Genomic DNA, 21,801 nt, shown 5'->3' with positions numbered 1-21,801 from the left:
AAAAAATCCAAAACAAACAAGCTGAATGCCCTGTAGAAAACACTAAGAAAATTGTTATTTTTATATTATTTTTGGAAAGCTTTTTAGCATGATTGTCTTAGTCACTTAACAGCAATATTTCTCTGTGCGTATCTGAGGTCTCCAGGCATGGACTGTGCTCCTAATTTGTTTGTAATGGGCACGTAGCGACAGGCAAGTGTACCTATGCACAGGTGTTCAGAGCTGGATGCTCTTTTCGTGCTGGGTCTGTTGGTCCACAAGCAAACCTCTGAGGTAAAAAGTAATTTAATACATTTTGTTCTTGATGCGATGTAATGGACATTTTTAAGATGCTCTTGTAATACAGTGTAGAAACCAGGAGTCTATTCACATGTCTTACTGTATTGCATTTATTGCATGTTGTGCATCAGCACCTTCTGGCAGACTGACATACTCTTAAGATCGAGCTCTTTTGTCTAGCTGATGAGTATGCAGAGCCTCTACAGTCATGCTGAATCTCTGAGTTGGGAAGAAAAAGATAGTACCATGCTCTAGTGTCACTGTTTGACTCAGAATCAATGATTAAACCAGCAACAATAATGCTTTTGATCCCCTGCCACCCAGGTAGGGAAAGGAGAGAGGTAATTAGGAGGGAGACTTCCTGGATGGAGAACTAAACTAGACAGCTTTAATTAAACACTAATGATAAAAGAAAATATCTACAAATACATACAAGTATGTGTGGAAATGTGTAAAACCCTTATTATCTCACCCCCTGCCCCCAGTAACTCCCAGGGCACTCTCCTTGGCTGTGAGCAGTTCCGAAATGTCCCAGAGCGCTTCAGAGAGAGCAGCAGAGCAAACAGGAGCTGAGAGTTGTGAGGGTCAGGAATCAATGGACCTAGGGATCAAAGGAGATGGATAGATGGAGTCCTCCCCAGGTGCTGGCCATGGATGGAATAGAAAGGAAGAAGAAAAAGAAGCAGAAAGGAAGGGACTTGACTTCTGTGATCCCTGACTTTATATAGAGTCTTACCTGTATATGTAGGTATGGAATATCTCTGGCCGATTTTGCTGTCCATCTAATCTGCTCCTCCCTATGGGAGGGTTGCAGATACGACTCTTCTGCTCCTTTAGTATTGGAAATGTAAGCAGAGCAGTGTTCTTGGTCTCTCAGCAGTAATGTAAACATTCCGGCATTATCAGCTCACTAGCAGGAAAATTTGCTGTGCTACTTAAAATTGATCTTCCTGAAGAAAAAAAAAACAACAATCAGTTAAAAAAAAATTGGCTTCATCCTGGCTCAAATCAGGATATCTTGAAATATAATTTCCTTTTACTGGCAATGCTAGCAACATCAGAAAGATATTTTTCAGAAGTTTACACCTAACATTTCTGAAATGCCTAGAGAGGAAGGTATTTTGTGGGTATAGCTGTTTTGTCTATCAAAAAGTTGAATCAGTTGGTTTTTTTCCTCATGAAAGTCTCAAATTAAGTAGTGGAGTTTATCTTGTTTCTGGTGGGGTGCAGATACCTACGTCTGTTTGTACCTGAAGTACATAATCTAAGAATTACATTGATCACCTGGGATGTCTCATATGAAGATGTACTTCCATCTTTCACTTGTACTTTCAGCTTTAGAAATGACTGTGTCCTAAATTGCCTTCTTAAACAAGGGTGGTAGTAGGTACAACTGTGGTGACATATGCATATGCTGTGTATATTTGATTGCTTATATATTTTGCTCATATATTCATGTTCTAAGAACAAGACTGGATCCCAGTGCTGAATTTTGTCTGGGTTCTTACAACGTGGATCTTTTTGAGAAGCGTTGACAGTTCACACAATCTGTCTCCTTTCTCTCTTGTTTCTGCATCAGTCCCACCCACTCATTGCTGGTGCATATATTCACACTGATGCACATATACATTTGCTGTTGCAATGCAGGAGTAACATAGGAGGAAGATGGAGGGGGTAGAGGTTCAGAGTCACAAAAACAAATCAGCAGCACATGTAGCACTGACAAATGTGGCCTTGCTTGTTCAGTAAATTACTTTTATCACTTAAATATTTGTAAAAGTGCAGAAGAGGCTTTAAGAGTGACTATAGTTTGTTAACCTCTTTAGCAAGTTAAAGAATATGGTCTTTGGATAATGACAAGCTTTGTAGTGGTCAGTAGGTTTCAAGGTAAAATGCTCAACCACAGAGGTATGTGCTGGCATCCCTTGCCGCCCCAGGCCATGTAGCAGTCTTGCTTAAGAGTGGGGAAAAAAAGAATTACTCCAAGCATAAAAACTTGGAGGAATGCTTTGTTCTTACAAGGCTCAGTTACTGCTTAATATTAAAACTGAGAACCAATGTAATTTAATTTGGGGTGGTTATAATCTCCCCACATACACACGTACTGCTCTGGAATTCAACAGCATACTGTAGAATTTAAAACAAGTATAAAAACGCTCTGTCTTTAGAATTCTAAACTTCCTGTGTGTCTTGGTTTTGTGGTCTTTTGGAGTAAAGGGAAAGCTATACATAAACTAAATGAGAAAAGTTTCTTTCAAGCCTTTCATTAATCTCTCCTTGAGCCTTCTGCCTTTTAAACAACTGATAAGGGGCTCTGCTGTTACGATACCGAAATACATAAATAAATGTTTGATTTTATGGGTTTTGTTGTATAGCAGTTCCTAATAAAATTTAGTAAAATTTATAGTAGATTCTATACAGTGGAATTAATTTGCATTTTTCTGACTCCTTACTTGAGAGAAGTGTTAAGAAGGAAGAGTCACTGTGAGTCACAGTGTGCCTTAACAGAATGGAAGACAGAATGATTGCAGTGTCAGTGGCAGTTATTGCTTATCTCGGTGCAAATAAGGCAGCTAGCATTGAAAATTCTGCACAAATGTAGGTATTTTTCCCAGAAAATGTGCAGTTTATTTTGAGTAAGGGCCCCATTTATGCTGGCAATTTAAAATGGAAATTTGGGGCTCTTGATCTAATGTGCTTGTCTAACATGGACTGATGCACCATTTCGCTATGATCAGCTGGGTAATAGCAAGATACATGTTAATAAAGTAATGGTAGGAGCCATCTTATTTCTACATGATCCTGTGTAAAGTTGCTGCATTGATCCTAACATCTAGGTTTGTTGAGGCCTGGAAGCTTGCAATAGTATGCTCACTGGGGACTAATGTGTTCAGATTAGGGCAAGCTGTATAGCCTCTTTCAACAGTTGCCTATTCTGCAAATATGACTTCTCGGTATATTTTGTTTTGGTGTTGCCAGCACTGCTTCAGAGCCCACTGTTACTATTGCTTGGTCTATCTAGAGGTTTGCCATTGTTAGATTATTGTTTGTTATAAGCATCTCATGCTACTTTCATAATGAAACCACTGCTGTGCCATCAAGAGGCTAGAAACAACAGAGGCAGCTGGTTCCTCTTAACTACATGTCTTCCTAAAGAGTGTTACAATGTCCTGCCCCCTTGGTGGTTGCTCAATTCAAGACCCATAATTAAGATGAAAAATACATAATTTCCCAGAAATGGAAATGGTATGTCTACCCCTTTGCCTCTTTCAGCCAATTGAGCTTTTAAAAGAGAGCAAGCTGTGAGATGGGGTTAAGAGTAGGAAGTTACCTACTTCGGGGAGGTAGTCGCATTGGAAGTTCACCAGTAGCTTCAAAGTGGCAGAATATGTGTTAACTCCACTAATTTTTCAGCAGCATGTCACATTTATACAGATTTTTTTTTTCTAGTGAGATCATGCTTTTCAGTTGAAGTCTCTCTTAGCAACAAGATACTTTGAAGATGCTTGCAAAATAAACAGAGAAAAACAATTGCTGTGTTTGGTGTGAGTTGCCTTTTTCCTTTTCTTTGCTTATCTTCCAGAGTGAAAAAGTCTTAAAAACTATTGTTTTCTGGTCTTTTTTGGCAAAAACTTAAGCCATTCTGAGTTTGTGGAGCAACTGAAATAATGTTGAGTCAGTTATTTTTCTCCTGATGGTTATGTTTGTATTTTTCTTAAGAAAAACTGTTCTATCACATTAAAAGCAAACAAACAAAGAAGATAATTTTTCCCATGCTTGAAGGCGAAGCGAATCTCCAGTTAAAGAAACACGATGCTTTCTAAGAGCAACATGACATTTCTGTCTGCCTCTCAATCTTTGAATGCTGAAAAAAGACATAGTATGTCCATGCAATTGATATATACACAGCAGAGTTTTGTAAAGAAATACTAGATTTGTCAGACAGTTTTGGTATGAATAGCAGATCTTTGTGTCCTGTTGTTTTCCTTGATTCTTCCTTGGTGCTTAAAACTTGGCACCATCTCATCTGCTCTACTTGCCAGCTCCTTGACTTATTTCACTGTATCCTCCTGCTGAACAAGGATAATATATTTCTTCCACAGTTGCTGTATTTGTGTAAGGGCAGCAAAGATTTTGTAAAGAGTAGATGCTGGTATGAAGCGGACAAGATTTCTTCTGTGGCAGGGTGGAGGATGTTCAGTTCTTATGGACTGAGAGACTGCAAGTCTCTTGGCTGTGCAAATTGTGGATTGGAGGACAGGCAGAAATAACATTTTTCTGTCTGTGAAAGAACCTCTGTGGTGTATGTCTGTGCTATCTGATCTGTCTGAACTAGCTGGCAAGGTCTGCAGTAGTAACACCAGAGAGATGGTATCACTGCACCACCTCTAGGGTAGCTGTCAGTAAATAGAGAACAGATCTGTCATGCTAGGCACAAAGACTGAACTACACTGTTCTTCTGTAACTATAAGGTTAGGAAGATGATGGTGATTTTCAAGAACAGTTCATTAGCCAAAATAAACTTAGAATCCAACAATCCAGTTCTATAGCTTGTGAGTACTACAATTCCTAGCCCATTTGCCTATAGCTACATACGCAGTAAGGAAGTGTATTACTTCAGCAACACAAGGATAGAGAGAATAGTACTGGGATCTCATCTGTGGTAGCTTGTGTCTGGGAAGTTGCATCTGTCACTGGAAGTTACATTTTTTTCCTCTGAGTTTCCCGTGTCAGAGTGTGGACTGCCTTGTTTGTGTGTTGTGTGTGCTAGTCCAGCAAACATTCAATGTTTGCTCATGTGGTTTTGGCTTCCAGTATTTAGAATTGAAGGATATACACTATTGTACTAGAAAGACATTATGTCCCATAATGTTTTATAGCAATTTATGTCTTTGATATAGAGGAAAATCCATAGAGCAAGATCTGATTTTCAGATCTTTGGATCTATACAGTGGTCTTGCTTATTTCTGTTAGAAAATATTACAAAGATTTCTCAATTGTTGAGGTAACATGTATAGAGTAAAAGAGAATCAGCTGGGTGCATGCACTTTTGTGACTCAACTTTTGCAAGCCAAGGATTTGCCTGCAGAATGCAGGAATGAAATCTTCATGCATATGTGTTTAAATGTAACATGCATATTTAAAAAAAAAAAAATTGCTTGTTTCTTCTGGGCTTACATATGTATGTGACATTTCTTGAGTTGGTGCTTGTACATAATGCCAAAACAGCATCTAAAATTACAAAATTTAAGCATAAAATTGAAAGATTCATCTCTTAAAGTATTTTGTTACACTTGGTAATAAATTAAATTTGAAAGATGAAGTTCACATAACCTCAAACAAGTGCAGGTTTTATTTCTACTTTAAAATGCTAATTCTGTGCTTGTAGGATTACATTTCCCTTTGTTCTTTTTAGTAAGACCAGTGTACTGGTCTTACTAAATGTGGATGATGTACTTTCACTAACTTTAGCAGTGAATAAAATGTGTAAAAACAAAGGCAATATTTCCTGTTTCAACATTGTAATAAAACAAAAGGGAAAAGGGAATTACATCGATTTCCTGAATGAGCATGTTGCAGCAGAGTGTCTGGGCTGTGGTGGATCTGCCAACTGAACATGAGCTGAGAGGCACATCTCCCAGATGCTGTCTTTACATGTATGCTCAGACTCCTTTTCTTTCTTTTCACTCGTTTATTCACACAGTCTTTTTAGAAGTGGGAACGTTTTGTCTAAATACTGCTAGATTGTGGCTGCGTACATAAAGGAGAACACTGAAGCAACAGATTTCAGTAGGAAGTCCTGCCTTATTTTTTTCAGTGCTCACAGGTAAGAAATTACACAAACAAATCAGAAGGTTAGAAGGAGCTATTTGAGTGCACTTGAACAACTGTTGCTGCAGGTCTGCTTTGAGCTATATCATCCTGTTTCTACCTAACAGTGTAGCACATGGTGTGATGAAATGGAGATGACTGTGAGTCTGTAACCATAAATTATACACTCTGTGGCTGTGACAGCTCAGTAGGAGCACCTGTGGATGGAAAAAGCATTAGATTCTTATTTGAGCACTGTTGACATGCAATAGTTTTTTACTACTTTAAGAAAAACATAATCAAATGAGCACAGAAAATTTGGAGAGAAAAGCATTTCTTCTGTACATGAGATAAAACTACACAAACAAACATGCACTATTAAGAAAAAAAATATTTCAAAAGTAGAGCTTTAAGGTTAAAAAACCGATCTGTGACTGTGAAGATTTTTATTAGGAAGACTCTTACTCTTCTGTATAGACAAGCTTTTTAGTAAAGCACGTACTAATACAGGAAAAAGCTTTCTGTTTAAAACACACACAGATGGAATCAGAAGCAAAACTACCAAGGTCCGGGGAGATTATATATAGCTGCAAGAACATCTTAATTGCATAGTGGATCTTTCTGAAATACATTATGAAAACCCCTTCTAATTTTAGAATATATGTATTTTAAGAGGACACAGATCTGAATTGCTTCTTTCAGGTAGTTCAAAAGTCATGTGGTAAGAGATACTCTGGGCTGTGAATGTGCAAATTCTAATAACACAACACAGTGGTTCTTTTGTAATGTTTGTATGAGGATGAACTCCTAGGAGAAGTATTTTATACTTTCTTTGCATATCAGAAGTTTAAAAAATAATAAAAAAACACTTTTAGAAATGTATCTATTGCCTTTAGCAACTGATAAATTGTGCAGCAAATTAGGTTTATCTGAGTTGATATGTTTGTATGGTGTAGATTTTTATTTGCAAGTCAATCTCATTAGTACAAATAAGATAATTGAGATACTCTTATGATAAATTGAGCCCTTTTTAAAAACACAGAAAGATTCAATATCCAGAACACCCAGGAGTCAAAGAGTTAATGATGGAGCTGCACTGGATTCAGTGTGTTTGCAGATGTTGCTGCAACCAACTGCTGATTTTTCTCCCATCCTGTCAGGGAACTCTGCCAGCCATGATTCATGGAATGATTTTTTCGCGCTGAGTAATCTGTGGTTTTTCTTTTTTCCTCTTCCCTCTCCCATATTTTTATCCAAAACTAAAGTCCTGTTCATTTCAGCTAAAGGCAGGGGAAGCTTCCAAAGCATTAATACAAAACATTAAATACACTGTGTTTTGAGTAGAGGGATTTTGACTAAAGTTAAACTTGCAGTAATTTTACTTGGTCTCAGGCAGAGCAGTCCAGTGCAGAAAAACAGTTTTATAACAGAATCAGCCTTTGGTTTTGCTAGTCATATGGTGTCACAATTCTTTTAAGACTTCTGTACTAGTTTTGCTAAAGAACATCCAACTTTTGTGCTGATACTCTGCCTCCTTTCTCACAGATCGCTCTGAAAGAAATAAACCAGACTGCCGCTCTTCAGGGTAAGAACCATATTTCTGTATTTATTCTTCTCTTCTTTTAATTTTTTTCTTTATTTTTTTTTTCCGTTTATGGGATGAACTAGGAAATTAGCCAGAAAAATAAAAATGCCATTCTTCTGCTTCTCTGTTTTGGTAACAGTAATGAAATACCAAAATAACTGTGTTAAAGGTAATTGTTTTATATTCCTTATGGGAAAAATTTCCCAAAGAATGAACAGGGCTTGCTGCACTGTAGTTGTATGCACTTAAAATCCAGAGGCTTGTTTATGTATCATGTACAGGGTTGATTGGTAAAACTGTGGTTTAAGGCAAGAAGCTCTCATGACTTTTGCTCCTTTGGAATGTTTGCCTCAGTAGCAAGGAAAATAATTCAGTCAAGAATAGCAGCACTTTATTATTTATTCTATTAACTCTCATTCCATCATACCTAAGCTTTCAAAACGGAGGAAAGCAAACAAATTGGTATTACACAAAACACACACACACAAACATCTTTTGTTTATTTAGAATTTCCAATCAGCGGTTGTCATGAACTACTAAGCTATTGATTTGCAAGACCACATTTTCCCTTAGACTTCTGAATAATCTGTAGTTCTCCTGCTTATCTTCTATTAATTAAATAAATCTCTGGTTTTCTGTATTTTCAAGATCTCCCTCACAATTCTCCACCAGGGAACAGGATCTTTTCTATATCCTATGGTGGATAATGGCATTTTAATGAATTAAAGTGATAGACCAGACCTGCTAGCACCGGGTCCCCCTTTTCTTTGTGAAAAACATTTCCAAAGGTTGCCCCTGGTGTCCAGCCTTCTGACATGACAGGACCTTTTCATTTGATTTTTACAGTCCAATTTTTTTGTTATATTTTTACAGTACAGTGGGGTAGCTTTTATAGAAGAACAGAGGGAAGTGTAGCCTCTTATAGCACAGTTGAGGTGCTATATCTGCTGTGTGATGTGATGGAAGATAGGATGCTTTACCCTTACCTGCCATATCTGCAACATCACTGTTTCTGCTTCCAGCAGTGTGTTTAAGTTGCAGGGGCATATTGCCTTTGTCTTGGTTATGTCTACTTAAAACGTCTATCATGGTATTTCCTTTTATAATTAAAAGTACTTAACTTTTTTTTCTTAAAACAATGCAGTTATAGTGTACACGTTTGAGCTTCTATTAGGTCGTGTTGTATAACAATCATTTCAAAAAAATCCAAATCATTGCTGAAAGGAATTCTGATTTTATCAAAATGTTTAAGCTTGAAACAGTTTGTCTGTTCCTCTTTCTTCTGGCTGGTCCTTCCCACCAGTAATTTTTTTTCTGGCGTGTGTCTCAGAAGTTCTAATTGGGGACCAAAAGCAAAATAAAACTTCACATTTTTTTCCACGGAGTTGGGATTTCAAATGTGGACCAGCCCTGACAATAAAACACTGCCCTAAGTTGCCTGGGTTACAGATTCCAAATTGTCATGTGGAAAGCACAGAGAAATTAATAGTATAATGTAGGTTGCTCATAATGTTGAAAAATGTCTTCATTCCTCTCAGTAGTGCACATGCTTTATAACTATACCTATGTATCTTCTGACCCCTGGCCATCATGTCTTTATGGTTTTTCTTTCCAGGACGAGCTATGAAGAAGGGCAGTGTGGTTTTGCACATGTCTTGCTGCTGCTTCTAGGCTAGAGCAGGAGCAGCCTGCCTTACTTAGATGACATACTCTGCTAATTGATACTGCTACACTCTGTGGTTCATCTCTCATTATAGTTGGAAGCATAATCCTGTGATCACAAATTGCTTCATGAGATTCTTATCCCCTGTCTGGCCATATCATGTCTGGGAAAATAGCTGCAGTTACATGAAGACCAGAGCCCCGTGCTTGTAAGAACTGAGGGAAAACTAGAGAGTGAAGCATGCAAGACTTAATTGAAGGGTAAAGCACACTTCTCTTGTAATATGGGCTCTACGAGTTCCTCTGGGGACAGTTTTATGGCTTATGCTATTTTATGATGAGCTACTACACTCATGACACTTTCCTCTCTGAGTGTAGCTCATGACAAGGAAAAGAGGCCCAAAGGCATCTTTCCTAATTCTTCCTTAAGCTGCATGTTGTGGGATGCATCTCTTAAAAGTGCAACATACCATCCCCCTCAGGATCTAAAGTGGCACAAAAATGACCCACAGGTCTTTGTACTTGAATGCAAAGTCTATTAACAAGAATTTCTGCACTAGAATTACTATAACATAATGGAGGTGGACATGGGGATACCAGCTGACCAGATGAAGAGGTATGCAATGAGCCTTAAGAAAAAAGGTAGATATCCTAAGATGAAATAGTGTGTGTAGAAGTTTCCAAGAAAGAGGCAGGGAAGTAGAAGTTTATTTCACACAGAGAGCTGGTGGGATCTTGCCCTGAAGTTTGTCCAGACTAATCGCAAATGTGGAACACCGGGGTAAGAAAAAACCCCCCAGAAAAGCCCAAACAGCACCAACAATGCTTTTTCCTCAGGCTCTGTAAGTTTAAATTCTAGTTCTGGAACACAGTTGTCTTAATTAAAGATCACATGACAATATTTCTCATGATTGTGGGGGTCTAAAGCTTGTCCTTTTCAACATCGTTTTCTTATGTGTTTGTGTATTTCTAGATGAGCTTGTGCTTGAGTCTTTGCAGTATTAGGGATGAAGAGCTCATACACAACGAATCAGAAACTGTTTTAAAACATAGCTCTGCAATAATTAATTTGCAGGGAGAAGCACAGAAAAAACTGTTCCAAAATGAGAAATATATAAATGGTCTTTTAATATAATTCCTTTTATTATTGGATGATGCCATTTAGATAGTCCAGGGTGAAACATATTTATAGCAGTATCAGGAACTCTGACAAATATTCTCGTTTTTTTACTAGCACATCAAATGTTTAGTATGGAAGAAATGCTACAGGAAGGTGGAGTACTTTGAGTGGTGATACTGGGATCTAGCGTGACACTGGAAAGAAATTTGAGGAGTGGTTGAATTGAATACCATAGGTAATGGTTTAAAAGGAGGGGAGCAGATACTAGAGAATACTTACAAAATGTGCATTCAGTACATTATAATTTGCCTCTTTTGGCAGTTAGCAACCATCTGCCATGCAGGAGAGTTTGGACAAAGTGAGGGGTAGCAGAACAGGGCCTGTGGGTGTCTTTTTCATGTCCCACTCTGCACTGATTTTTTTGTTAAATTTTAGCATGTTACTAAGATCAAAACAGATGTTCTGTGACTCCAGATAATACTTATTGCTATGTTAAATTTTTATTAAGACATTTAATTTAATGATGTAATATAAACCATCCTTCAGTTGTTATATTTCAGACAGTACTAAAAATGTCTGTACTGCCAGCAATGATCTGTAATTATCATTATTTCTTGATTTTGCTGCCAGATCGTGCACTGTTGGCTCTGATAGTTTCAAGTCACATGCTACTATGACACAGGTCTGTTAGGTCAAAAGAAGTGGACCCTTTAGCCTTATGCCTCTACATGTTTTCAAACTGAAAATTATATGATAGTAATAGAATAACTATGTGGGTGTTTTTTTTTGTTGGTTTGGGTTTTTTTTGTTTGTGTTTTTTGTTTGTTTGTTTTTAATTTGGGGTAAGGAATATAGATCAAAAAATCCTGAAACACAGTCTTGTAATGTGATAGAACTCATTGTACTTGCCTTGAACTTGGCAATGAGAGGATGAAGGTAGCTAAACACTTCAACAATTTATTGCGACATTTAGTATCATATCAATCTCCTGAAGTCAAGTAAGAGATTTTTGGTTTTAAAATCTAGGAGTCTACTTTGAAAGCTCACCTTCAAAATGGGAGGGGGGAGGAAAATAATTCATTTCTAGGAATAGGTTCTAAATTTTACTGGCAGATAGTCTGCCTGCTGATTGTAATGTGCTAAAGTTCTTTTATGGCTGGTCGCCTTCATTTGAGTGAACTTAATTGGGCTCTTTTATTTAAAATACATCAAGTCAACACTACAAAGAGACACAACGCGTCTTTTGTTGCTTTATAAAGATGCACTTGAAGTGGCTGATCAAAAGGGCTACAGATCCCTTTAGTGAGCATCTGGTAAATCAAGCTATGGTTTTTATGAATGGTATTTTGTATCTTACTTTGGTTTTATTTGGGTTTTTTTATGTAGCAGAATTCAATTAGTGAAAACTCTGCATTTCTATTTCCTCTGCTATCTATGTTGACCTTGTGAAATTGTGTATAATAAACATTACAGTAATGATCTGACTGTATCTTAAGAATGTGTTTTCCAAGATCATCTGTGAAGCTTGAAAGACACCTTTTAATTAAGATCTTAAGTCTTTAACAGAGCATGAAGAGAGTCTTAAAGCAGAGGCCTGAGAATGTAGTGGAACTGTCCTCACTTTATAGTTAAACTGATGTGCTTTTACAAATCAATATGCTTTTGAGGTCTTGAGAAAACAGAAAGTAATGAGATTTTCTGTGCTGTAACCATTACAGTCCATCTGCAGTCAGTCATTTAGTAATTCCAGCTTTCTGTATCTGAAGTGAAATATGAGACTTCCTTCTGCTGCAGAAGTCTTGGTAGCTCCTATCCCCTGAAGCCTGGGGTTCTAGTTTGAAGCATCTCACACACTGCTGGTGACATTTGTGCACACAACTTGAGTTGTTTTGTGCTTGAGAGTAATTTCTCTGCTAATTTTATAGGCTTGGAAGGGACCTTAAAGATCACGGAGTTCCAAACCCCCTGCTTGAGCAGCCACACCTCCCACTACACTAGGTTGCTCAGAGCCCCATTCAACCTGGCCTTGATCACTTTGAGAGATGGGCCTTCCACAGCTTCCCACATTCTGCCAGTGTCTCACCACTATCACACTACATAATTTCCTCCTAATGTCTAACCTAAATCTCCCCTCCTCCGGTTTTAATCCATTACTTCTTGCCCTTTTGCTGCAAGCCCTTGTAAAAAGTCCTTACCAGCTTTTCTGTAGCCCCTTCAGGCACTGGAAGGCTGCTCTAAGGTCCCCCCAGAGCCTTTTCTTCTCCAGGCTGAACAACCCCAACTCTCTCAGCCTGTTGTTGTAGAAGAGGTGTTCCAGCCCGCAAATCATCTTTATTTGGACTTCTTCTATGAGCTCCATATCATTCTTATGTTGGAGGCTCCAGAATTGGACACAGTACTCCAGGTGGGGTCTCGTGAGAGCCAAGTAAAGGGGGAGAATCACCTCCCTTGACCTACTGGCCATGCTTCTTTTGATGCAGCCCAGGACACAGTTGGTTTTGTGGGCTGCACGTGCACATTGCTGGCTCATGTTGAGCTTCTCATCCACCATCACCCCCAAGTCCTTCTCCTCAGGACTGTTTTTGATCCATTCTCCTGTACTAACTTGATTTTCAAAGGTAGTGCTGTGGGAGGCAGAGTCAAAAGAAGCAGTCAAAATCTAGTTCTTTAATTCAAACAACGGACTACTTGGTATCCAGGACCAGATTCATTCCCACAAGCATCCTGAATTGTAGTTTTCCATTACTGTCATTCAAAAGCCTTGTGTTGTCCGCTGTCGAAATCTGCATTACTGTGTCAATGCAGCTGTTCCACACAAGAACATTTCAGGCTTTTGCCCACCCAGCCAGGTTTACAGGCTGTAATACAGATTTGAAATTTTACACTTTGAACCCTGCTGACACTCCATCTGAAAGGGAAGGGTTGTGAGTAGAAAAAAAAATAAATGTTGGGGCATGGCACTTGTTTTACAGTTACATTCTTATTCTTTATATTTAGCTTTTACAATTTGTAGGGTTAGGGAGTAGCAGGTTAAACTTAGTTGTGAAAAGAGGAAGGTTCTACTTTTGTACAATTTTAGTAGGTCAGAAGTTGATGTAATAAAAAATATCCAGTCTTCTGAAACCCTTGGGGTGCAGTTTCACAATTGCCCTGAGATGATCTAAGCCTATGCCACTCCAGAAGGAAGGATCTCATTCCCTCCTTTGGGCTATTATCAGTGTTCATGTAGTTAGTTCATCAGAAGGCTGATCTCCAGGGATAAAAAGAACTGAGTCTCCACTTTACAGATCAAGCAGGTTCAGCAGAGAAGGGCAGAATGTTTTCTTGCAAGTTGCACAATAAATCAATGGCAGAGCCTGAAGAAGGGCTCAGTGTTGTGACTTTTGTTGTTGGTATCTAAAAAGAAGAATAATGTGACTGAATTTTTTTCAACCCAGGAGTTAAATTTTGGGCTCATTCACTCAGAGCATGGTGCAATCCTACCGGTTAAGTGTGGATTTAAACTGGTAAAACTTGGGATTGGAATCTGCTTATGTGTCTTTCTTTTGTTTATCATGTGTTTCTGGTCAGCAGCATGTGCTGTGCACATCAGAGATATTTCTCCGGGGAGTGGAATAAGCTGGAGAAATTTCTGCAGCATATTTCTTTGACAGCTTTTTTTTGCCACAGTAAATCGTTGCTTATTTTATTCTTTGCAATGATAATTTTCCCTGCTCAGTTTATGCTTGCCTGTAAATGAGAAATAAAAATCACAGGTGGAGCAGAGGAATAAATGGCAGATGGGTTTGGTTTAGCTTTTGGCAATTAGGGATTGTGTGGGTATCTAGAGCCTGTTGCTGCGGGTGTTTGTTTTAATGCCACCAATTCATCACTGTTGTGTTGGGTATTTTTGGCTATTCATCTCACAGATAGTGGTAAAGAGTTATTGTGAAGGGCACATCCTAGCCAGCCTTCCAGATTCCTTATTCTTAAACAGAGAAGAGGGATTTGTTTTACTATAGAAGGCTGCTCTGTCCCTGGTTTCTGCAAAGGGCATTTTGAAGGACTGTTTGCTTTGCTGCCCTGAACAACTCCTTCCGTTGTCTGGGCTGCTCTCCAGTGCTTATGCTAATTTGTAATGGAAAATAATGCTGAGAATGAGATGGTTGTTGAAGGAATAAAGAGAATAAGGTTCACTCTCCTTTTTCATGGAAAGAATTTCAGTCCTTCTTTGGGCATCTTATGTACATGAGCAAGTTTCACTGTCCCACCACCTTTCAGAGGAGACTCCTGTGGAAGGTGCTGAGCACCATCCAGACACAAGGCCACTCTCTCTCCTTGTGCAAAAGGAGAATTGTCTGTGGCATAAACAACCATAACAGACCTTAGTTCTGGAAAAGGTGGTTTCAGGAATTGCACAATTACATATTGCAGGGTTTTTTTTTTTAATCATGGAGCTTTCCTTTTAAGGTAATTTTGAGAAGATTTCACTTTTTCCCCATAAAATGGCAATAACTCTTTTTAAAAGAACCGTATGGCATTGTTTTTTAACCCTGCTCGGAGATGGATGGAAGGTGTGAGAAGGACTGGAATTCTCTGTTTATAAGTAACATGTGATGGGCCAAATTAATCAATCATGGTTATAATTCTTTAAAATTATTCATTTTTTCTCCCCAAGACATTTCAATGACAAATAGCATATGAAATTCATCCAGTGGGTGGGAAAGAGGGCTGGAAGAGAATCCTTTCCAAAGTTATTTGTAATAGTTGAAAAGAAAACAGAGGAGGAGCTGCTAAGCGATGCCTGTGGGGTATTGTTAGGGCTGAGGGGGCAGACTCAGCAGGTTGTGAACTTTCGGCTCAGAAGAAGTAGCAGTTTGGTTCTTTCTGAAGGAATTCTGTGTTGATATTTTGAGAGTGCTGGAGCTCATATAGAGCTTTGGTTTATTTCCCTAAGGATTTGTGTAGGTTTCTGTCTAGGTTCAGATCATTATCTACAGTTTCCTTCACCTCTGGAATTTGAGTGGGAGAGCTCAGTTTGCAGTTACATTGTGTTTATTTCCTCTTACTCTGATGTGCATGAGAGACAAGAGATTGTTACTTTTCCTTTTTTTTTTTTTTTTCTTTCTCTTTTTCTGTACTGCTCGCCTACTTCGTTATTTCCTTTAAGTTATTCTTCGCTGTCTGCAGATCATTCTGGTATAGGTAATTGGTTACCTTAAGTAGCACCTGAGTTTGCACATTGAACATTGATTGATCAAACACTCTTTCAAAGCATGTTACAGTCGCATTCTCACTACATCCCAGGTAAAAATATTCCTAGTGAGACCTGTTACATTGGTAGTTTCTTCCTTCTTACTGTATTTCTGTCTAATGTTTGCTGTGCAGTTTGCACAGTTGTACCTGAGCCTCTGATCCTGTCGTTTTTAAGACATTGCATTTCTGATTTTTATATAAAATTTCTCTTTTCAAAAGCAGAATTTTGCTCAGTGCAGGTAGTACCATTTGAATTTAGGCCATGTTTATGTATGGGATTTTTCCTGGTTTTGGCAATCTGTGACAAACCACAGTCTCAACTGAGCTAGTGCTATCCTTTGGTGTAGACAAGGATGAACTGCTTTTGCATCTGTTTCCAACTACCTCAGTTTCAGGAAGAAAACTAAGACTCAGTGGTAGAAAAAGTCATGCTGCCTGTTCCCTTGGTAGCCACAATCAAGGCAGGTCACAGGCAGGTGCCTTGCTACAAAGGGTGGAAATTGATCACACAACCCTAAATGTGGAAAGTGTTTATTTAAGTATGATCTTTGTCAGTATGCATAGACACATCTTTATCTTGGGAGTTTTGTTATGAGAGGTTTTTAATCTGTTCTCGGTAAAGTGGACATTACCATCTCCTGAGGTTTGAGGCAAAGGCTGACTTCTAATTAAAGAGCAAGTCCAAATCTAGTCATAGTGTTGCAAGCACAAACAATGGTTACTTTGTTAAATCTCTCTTTTGATCTACAACATAATATCTAGTTCAAGCAAAAGAAGTGTATCAGTGATACCATGTTGGATGAAGCAATATTTTTGCTTGGACTAAATAATTAGTGAAAAGAAATAGCTTTGGTTTTACTATTATAATTATTCTATTCCAGGTTGTCTGAACTTCTGCTTCCCTGTTCCCTCACGCACCATAGTACAGTACTTAATACAGTATTGGCTCAAACAGTCTTCATATTATTTTATGATTGGACTGGGTCATGAAATTTCACTCCTCTCCCAAGAACACAGTTTCTTTTGGCAACTGCTTTTAAGATCATAGTGTTGTTTTGTTAACTTGATTCCAGTGCCCCTTCTAAAACATTAGGTCCATGAATAGCTAAAAGCCCATAGTATTCCTGGTGGGTGAAGGTTGAACAGTAAGGACAGAAGAGAACAGTATTGTGGGACAAGTACAGTAGTGACAGCAGTAGGAGAGGCTTTCTTACCACACCTTGCTGTTGTGTAGGACAGAAGATTATTTGCTTTACTGCCGAATCTATCATCTTCCTTCTGAAGCTGTTGACAAGGAAATATGTTCTGTTAAATGAACATTTTACAGTGTGAACGAGGTACCAATGCTTTCTGTTGTTAGCAGCATTTACTTTTTTCCATCTAGGACAAATCTGAAATGATGACACATTTCTCTATTTCCTTTAATTCCTGTTCCCATGCTGCTTTTTGTAGGCTTTTAAAATTATGTCTGTTAGTATATGAACTGACAAATGTGCTACTTAGCGCAGTAACTGTCTTGCTGCAGGTGCCAAACAGGTATATTTTTTAGTGTAATACAGATGTACTTGAATGGCAATACAAAACAAAATCATTAATGTTCTTGGAGGGTGTAAAATAGAAATTACCAAGATTTTCGTATGCCTTTAAAAATAAACAACCCAAGATTTGTCCTTTTATCTTAAGACTTACCTTATTAGAACAAATAAAGTAACTAGAATAATTGGCAAAGCTTTCAGACAGGTGACCTTCTTCCATCCTGAAAGACAATTAAAAGTTTAAAAACGGCCTTTGTGGAGCAGACCAAAAGTCCACCTAATTCCAGCATTCTAATTCTGTCTATACTTATGTGTGAAGAAGATAAGGAAAAAAAAAGCATGCAATGGGAAGTATCCATGCATTCTGTCAACATCCAGATTTGTGTGACTTGGGACCTCTGAGAGAGGTGGTGGTTTGTATTTAATAGCCTTCAATGGGTTTTCTCTAGGGTTTTCATTTTAATTCGTACACACTTTTAGCACACACAGTATGGGTAAGCAGTGACACAGCTTAACCTTATGTTAAAAAGTCTCTGAAAAGAGAGCTGAAAAGTCTCTTTGACTCTTTTAAACTTGGTGTCTGCCAGTTTTATATAATGCTTTCTATGTCCTGTAGAGTAAGAGACTGTCATTCCCTATAACTGCTGCTTCTTGAGAAAGTTAAAATGCCATTGTTCTGGGTTTAAATAGATTATGTTAATCAATTAGGCAGTCTTAAGGAAAAAGTCACTATTACTTTTGGAGGCCCAAAGGCATGTTAGCAAGGGGAGAGGGGCATAAGGTTGTTGGCTGACACGAGAAGAAGGATGGGAACAATTTTTTGCCTTTGGAGTTAAGGACACTTCTGAGACTGGAGGTTAGAGAATTAGCGGTTGTGTTATCTGAGCCTGTGTTTGTAAGTATTTGGAATCAAGGGTAATGCCACTGATGGCTGTTTTTTCCATCCTTTCAATTGGGCTCTGAATTTCCTCTGCCTAGTTTAACTGATGGCATATGGTGTATTGGTTGAAGTGCATGGAGAAGCATGTGGAAGAGCTATGTGTTTTGGGGATACTGACAGGATAGGGAGGGGCATTGATTTTGGTGGCTGTGAAATGTTTTGACAAGGTATTCCTTATGACTGTTGCTCCAGAAAGGTCCAGTTCAATCTGTTCTACAAGGTGTTTGTTTCTGAAGCTAAATTTAGGTGAGTGGGCAAAGGTGATGATAGTGATTATTTCTTCCAAGCCATAATTAATCTATTAGAGGTTGCAGTATTTACTGATTTGCCGTATAATTTGAGGTTGATGATGTAAGACAGCCAGGGCATATGATTAAGGGTGGAGAAGGTTCCTTTTGTCATATGTTTGCATGGGGACCTGCTCAAAGATCATACAGTCATATAATAGTTGGGGCTGGAAGCAGTAAGCTGGGACACCTTCAACTAGATCAAGTTGCTCAGAGCTCCATTCAGCCTGACCTTGAATGTTTGCAGGGATGGGGCAGCTACCACCTCTCTGGGAAACCTGTTCTAGTGTCTCACCACCCTCACAGTGAAGTATTTCTTCCTAATGTCTAACCTAAACTGTTACCCCTTGTCTTATTACTACATGGCCTTATAAAAAGTCCCTCCCCAGCTGTAGGCCCCCTTCAGACAATGGAAGGCCTCTGTAAGGTCTCCCTGGAGCCTTCTATTCTTCAGGCTGGGCAACCCCAACTGTCTCAGTCTGTCTTCATAGGAGAAGTGCTTCGGCCCTCTGGTCATGGCCCTTCACACTGGACTCCATCCAACAACCCCATGTCTGTCTTGTGTTGGGGGCTCCAGAACTGGATAGAGTACTCCAGGTGGGAGTACTACTACTCATGAGAGGAGAGGGGGAGAATCACCTCCTTTGACCTGCTGGTCTCACTTCTTTTGATGCAGCCCAGGATGCATTTGGCTTTCTGGACTGTGAGCACACATGTCCAGCTCATGTCCAGCTTCTCATCTACCAGTACCCCTAAGTCCTTCTCTGCAGAGCTACTCTCAATCCCATTATCCCCCAGCCTGTACTGGTACTGAGGGTTGCCCAGACTCAGATGCAGGACCTTGCACTTGGCCTTGTTGAACTTCATGAAGTTCATATGGGCCCATCTCTCAAGTTTGTCTAGGTCCGTCTGAGCGGCATCCCAACCCTCAGGCATGTTAACTGCACCACTCAGCTTGGTGTCATCTGCAGACTTGCTGAGGATACATTCAATCCCACTGTTTATGACATTAATGAAGACATTAAACAGTACTGATACCAGTATGGACTCCTGAAGGACACCACTTGTTCTTGATCTTCATCTGAACATTGAGTCATTGACCACTACCTTCTGGATGCGACCATCCAACCAATTCCTCATCCACTGAACAGCCCATCTGTCAAATCCATCTTCAGTTTACAGAGAAGGGTGTTGTGGGAGACCATGTCAAGGGCCTTACAGAAGGCCAGATAGATGGCATCTGTGTCTCTTTCCCTTGTGGATTGATGTAGTCACTCCATCATAGAAGGCCAGGCAGCACTTGTCCTTGATGAAGCTATACTGGCTGTCTTGAATCACCTCGCTGTCCTTCCATTGGAGAAGTGGCACCAGCAGTTAAAGGCCTTCTCTTGGTGGTTGAGGTATTTTGTGTGCTCTTACAGCAAACTCAGTGCTGTGCCTGCTCATGGTTTTGCAGTGTGTTTGGGACAGATCCAGGTATATAGGTGTAACTGTGATTTTAAAAATCTGTTTGGCTCTGGTGGTTGATGCTTCTGTTTCACCTTTGGAAAAGAATTTGAGTATCTGAAAACTTGGACTGTTGTTGTTTTTCTTCAACTTGGACTAACAAAGACATTACCTTTACCTAAACACTACACTTTACATACATCCTCGTAGAATCAGAATTGCAAGACTTGAAAAACAATCTTAGGTGCATATCTTTTGGGAATGGTTGACCTTAATATCAGATTTGCTGGATCCTTGTGAATGAATAAAAAGGACTGCAGTTTAAGGGCATGCTTAAATTTGAGGTAAACATTGTGGGCCTACAGATGTATGAATGCAGGTTTTTTGTTACGTGGTGCAAGTTTCTGATGAATCATTTTCTGTATTTTGTAACCAAAAGCTCTGTCAGTCTCTGTGGTATAGAAGAAAAGGAAATGTTTCAGTGTTTTTGGAGGAAGGGCAAAGGAAGAGTGTATAGGCAAACATGCCATTTCTCTGACTGAGCTGCATGCAGAGCATTTTCTGGAAAGACAGGTCTGGTGAAGGGTGTGGTAATGAGATTTTATTTTACAGTTTCTGTGCACTATGCATTCTGTCAGGGCCACTATTAAAAGTTCACGGACCTCATGTACTGTAGGGTGTAACTGGGTGAGTCAACAGTCCATGGAACAAGATGTGATCATGCATTAAGATAGTTTTACTTTTGTAAGGCTTCAACATGGGAAGGTTGAAAATTAGTGTTTCTGCTTCTTCTTAAATGATTTATTTTATTTATAAATATAAGTGTCAAGTTTGAAGCCAGTATGTCTTTTTATACAGATGATCTTGTAATATCCTTACACACATTTTTGGCTGCTGTGCTGGTTCACATTTATAGAAGGAGTTATTTTGTTTTGTTTTTAAGTGTTGATTTAAGACTTCACTATATTTTGTGCATATGTATTAATACATGTTTTACAGACTGTCCATTCTCGACAAATGTCTTTGCTCTCAACGTACAACTATAACTAAAACAGTGAGTAAATAATTCCTTTTGTTTCCTCACTCAGTTAATGCTTAAACTCCAGCACATTTCACACTGCTTATTTGACTCAGGTGGCCCATGAATAAGTTGAAATAAGCTAAAGGAGGGTAGAAGTCCTGCAGAATGGGGCTTCTGAAAGAGCCCAGCATTGGCCATTATCATAATTTAAAATTCTCAAGGTACCCAGCTGATTTTTTGGCACTGAGGTCACCCCAGCATGGAACACTTCTCATAATCCCACTTTTATGGCTGAGGTTGAGCTTTATATTTCGGGCACTTCTCAAGTGTCTTTCTTTTATATTACAGAGTTGTGTGCTGTTAACCTCTGACTAGGCAGGTTACTATCTTAACTGCTCAGTGTAGAAGCTATTTCGTACTGCCCCTTGGAAGTGCGAGTCAGTTATCCATCTGCCTGATGCCTTAAGATTATCCAGGAATTCCTTCATACATGAACTGGCTTCCTCCTCAAAGGACACAGTAGTTGAAGCAAATGTGCCAATATTTTACAGATGACTTTTACACAGGAAATAGATCTAGCAAAATAAGAAACCCCTATACATTGTTCCTTCAGTTTGATTAGTGCTCTGAAATCTTTGAAGTCTGTATTCTTGTGAGGTCCTGCACATTCTTCTCTGGATTCCTCACCTCCAGATCAGGCATCATCTGCATCCTATTGAGTTCTTGTCCTTGGTGGTCAAAACCTTTTTGTTTCTGCTTGTTGCTCTCTGGAGCCATGTTCTGTTGTGTATATATATATTCCTAAGCTTCTCAGTCTCTATGTTTTCAAAAGGCATCTTCTGACTACTTTGGGTGATTTCCCCCTGCCCCTCCTATTCTT

The 21,801-nt window shown here is 39.0% G+C and overlaps 1 protein-coding gene across 3 annotated transcripts in view; it reads left to right on the top strand.

Annotated features, from left to right (window-relative positions):
• Nucleotides 1–21,801, top strand: part of SH3D19 (SH3 domain containing 19) — an 83,135-nt gene that overhangs the window by 11,186 nt on the left and 50,148 nt on the right. For 2 of the 3 annotated variants that reach the window (XM_051616952.1, XM_051616953.1), the window contains exon 2: nt 7,636–7,675. In XM_051616952.1, coding sequence (XP_051472912.1) covers nt 7,636–7,675 — 40 coding nt within the window. Of the gene's footprint in view, nt 1–7,383; nt 7,676–21,801 lie in introns of those variants that run through there. The other variant, XM_051616954.1, reaches the window with a different exon arrangement.

Source organism: Apus apus, chromosome 4 (assembly GCF_020740795.1).
Source record: "Apus apus isolate bApuApu2 chromosome 4, bApuApu2.pri.cur, whole genome shotgun sequence".
NCBI classification, from domain to species: domain Eukaryota; kingdom Metazoa; phylum Chordata; class Aves; order Apodiformes; family Apodidae; genus Apus; species Apus apus.
The sequence above is the reverse complement of the archived record's forward strand: the minus strand, read 5'-3'. Positions and strand labels throughout refer to the sequence as shown.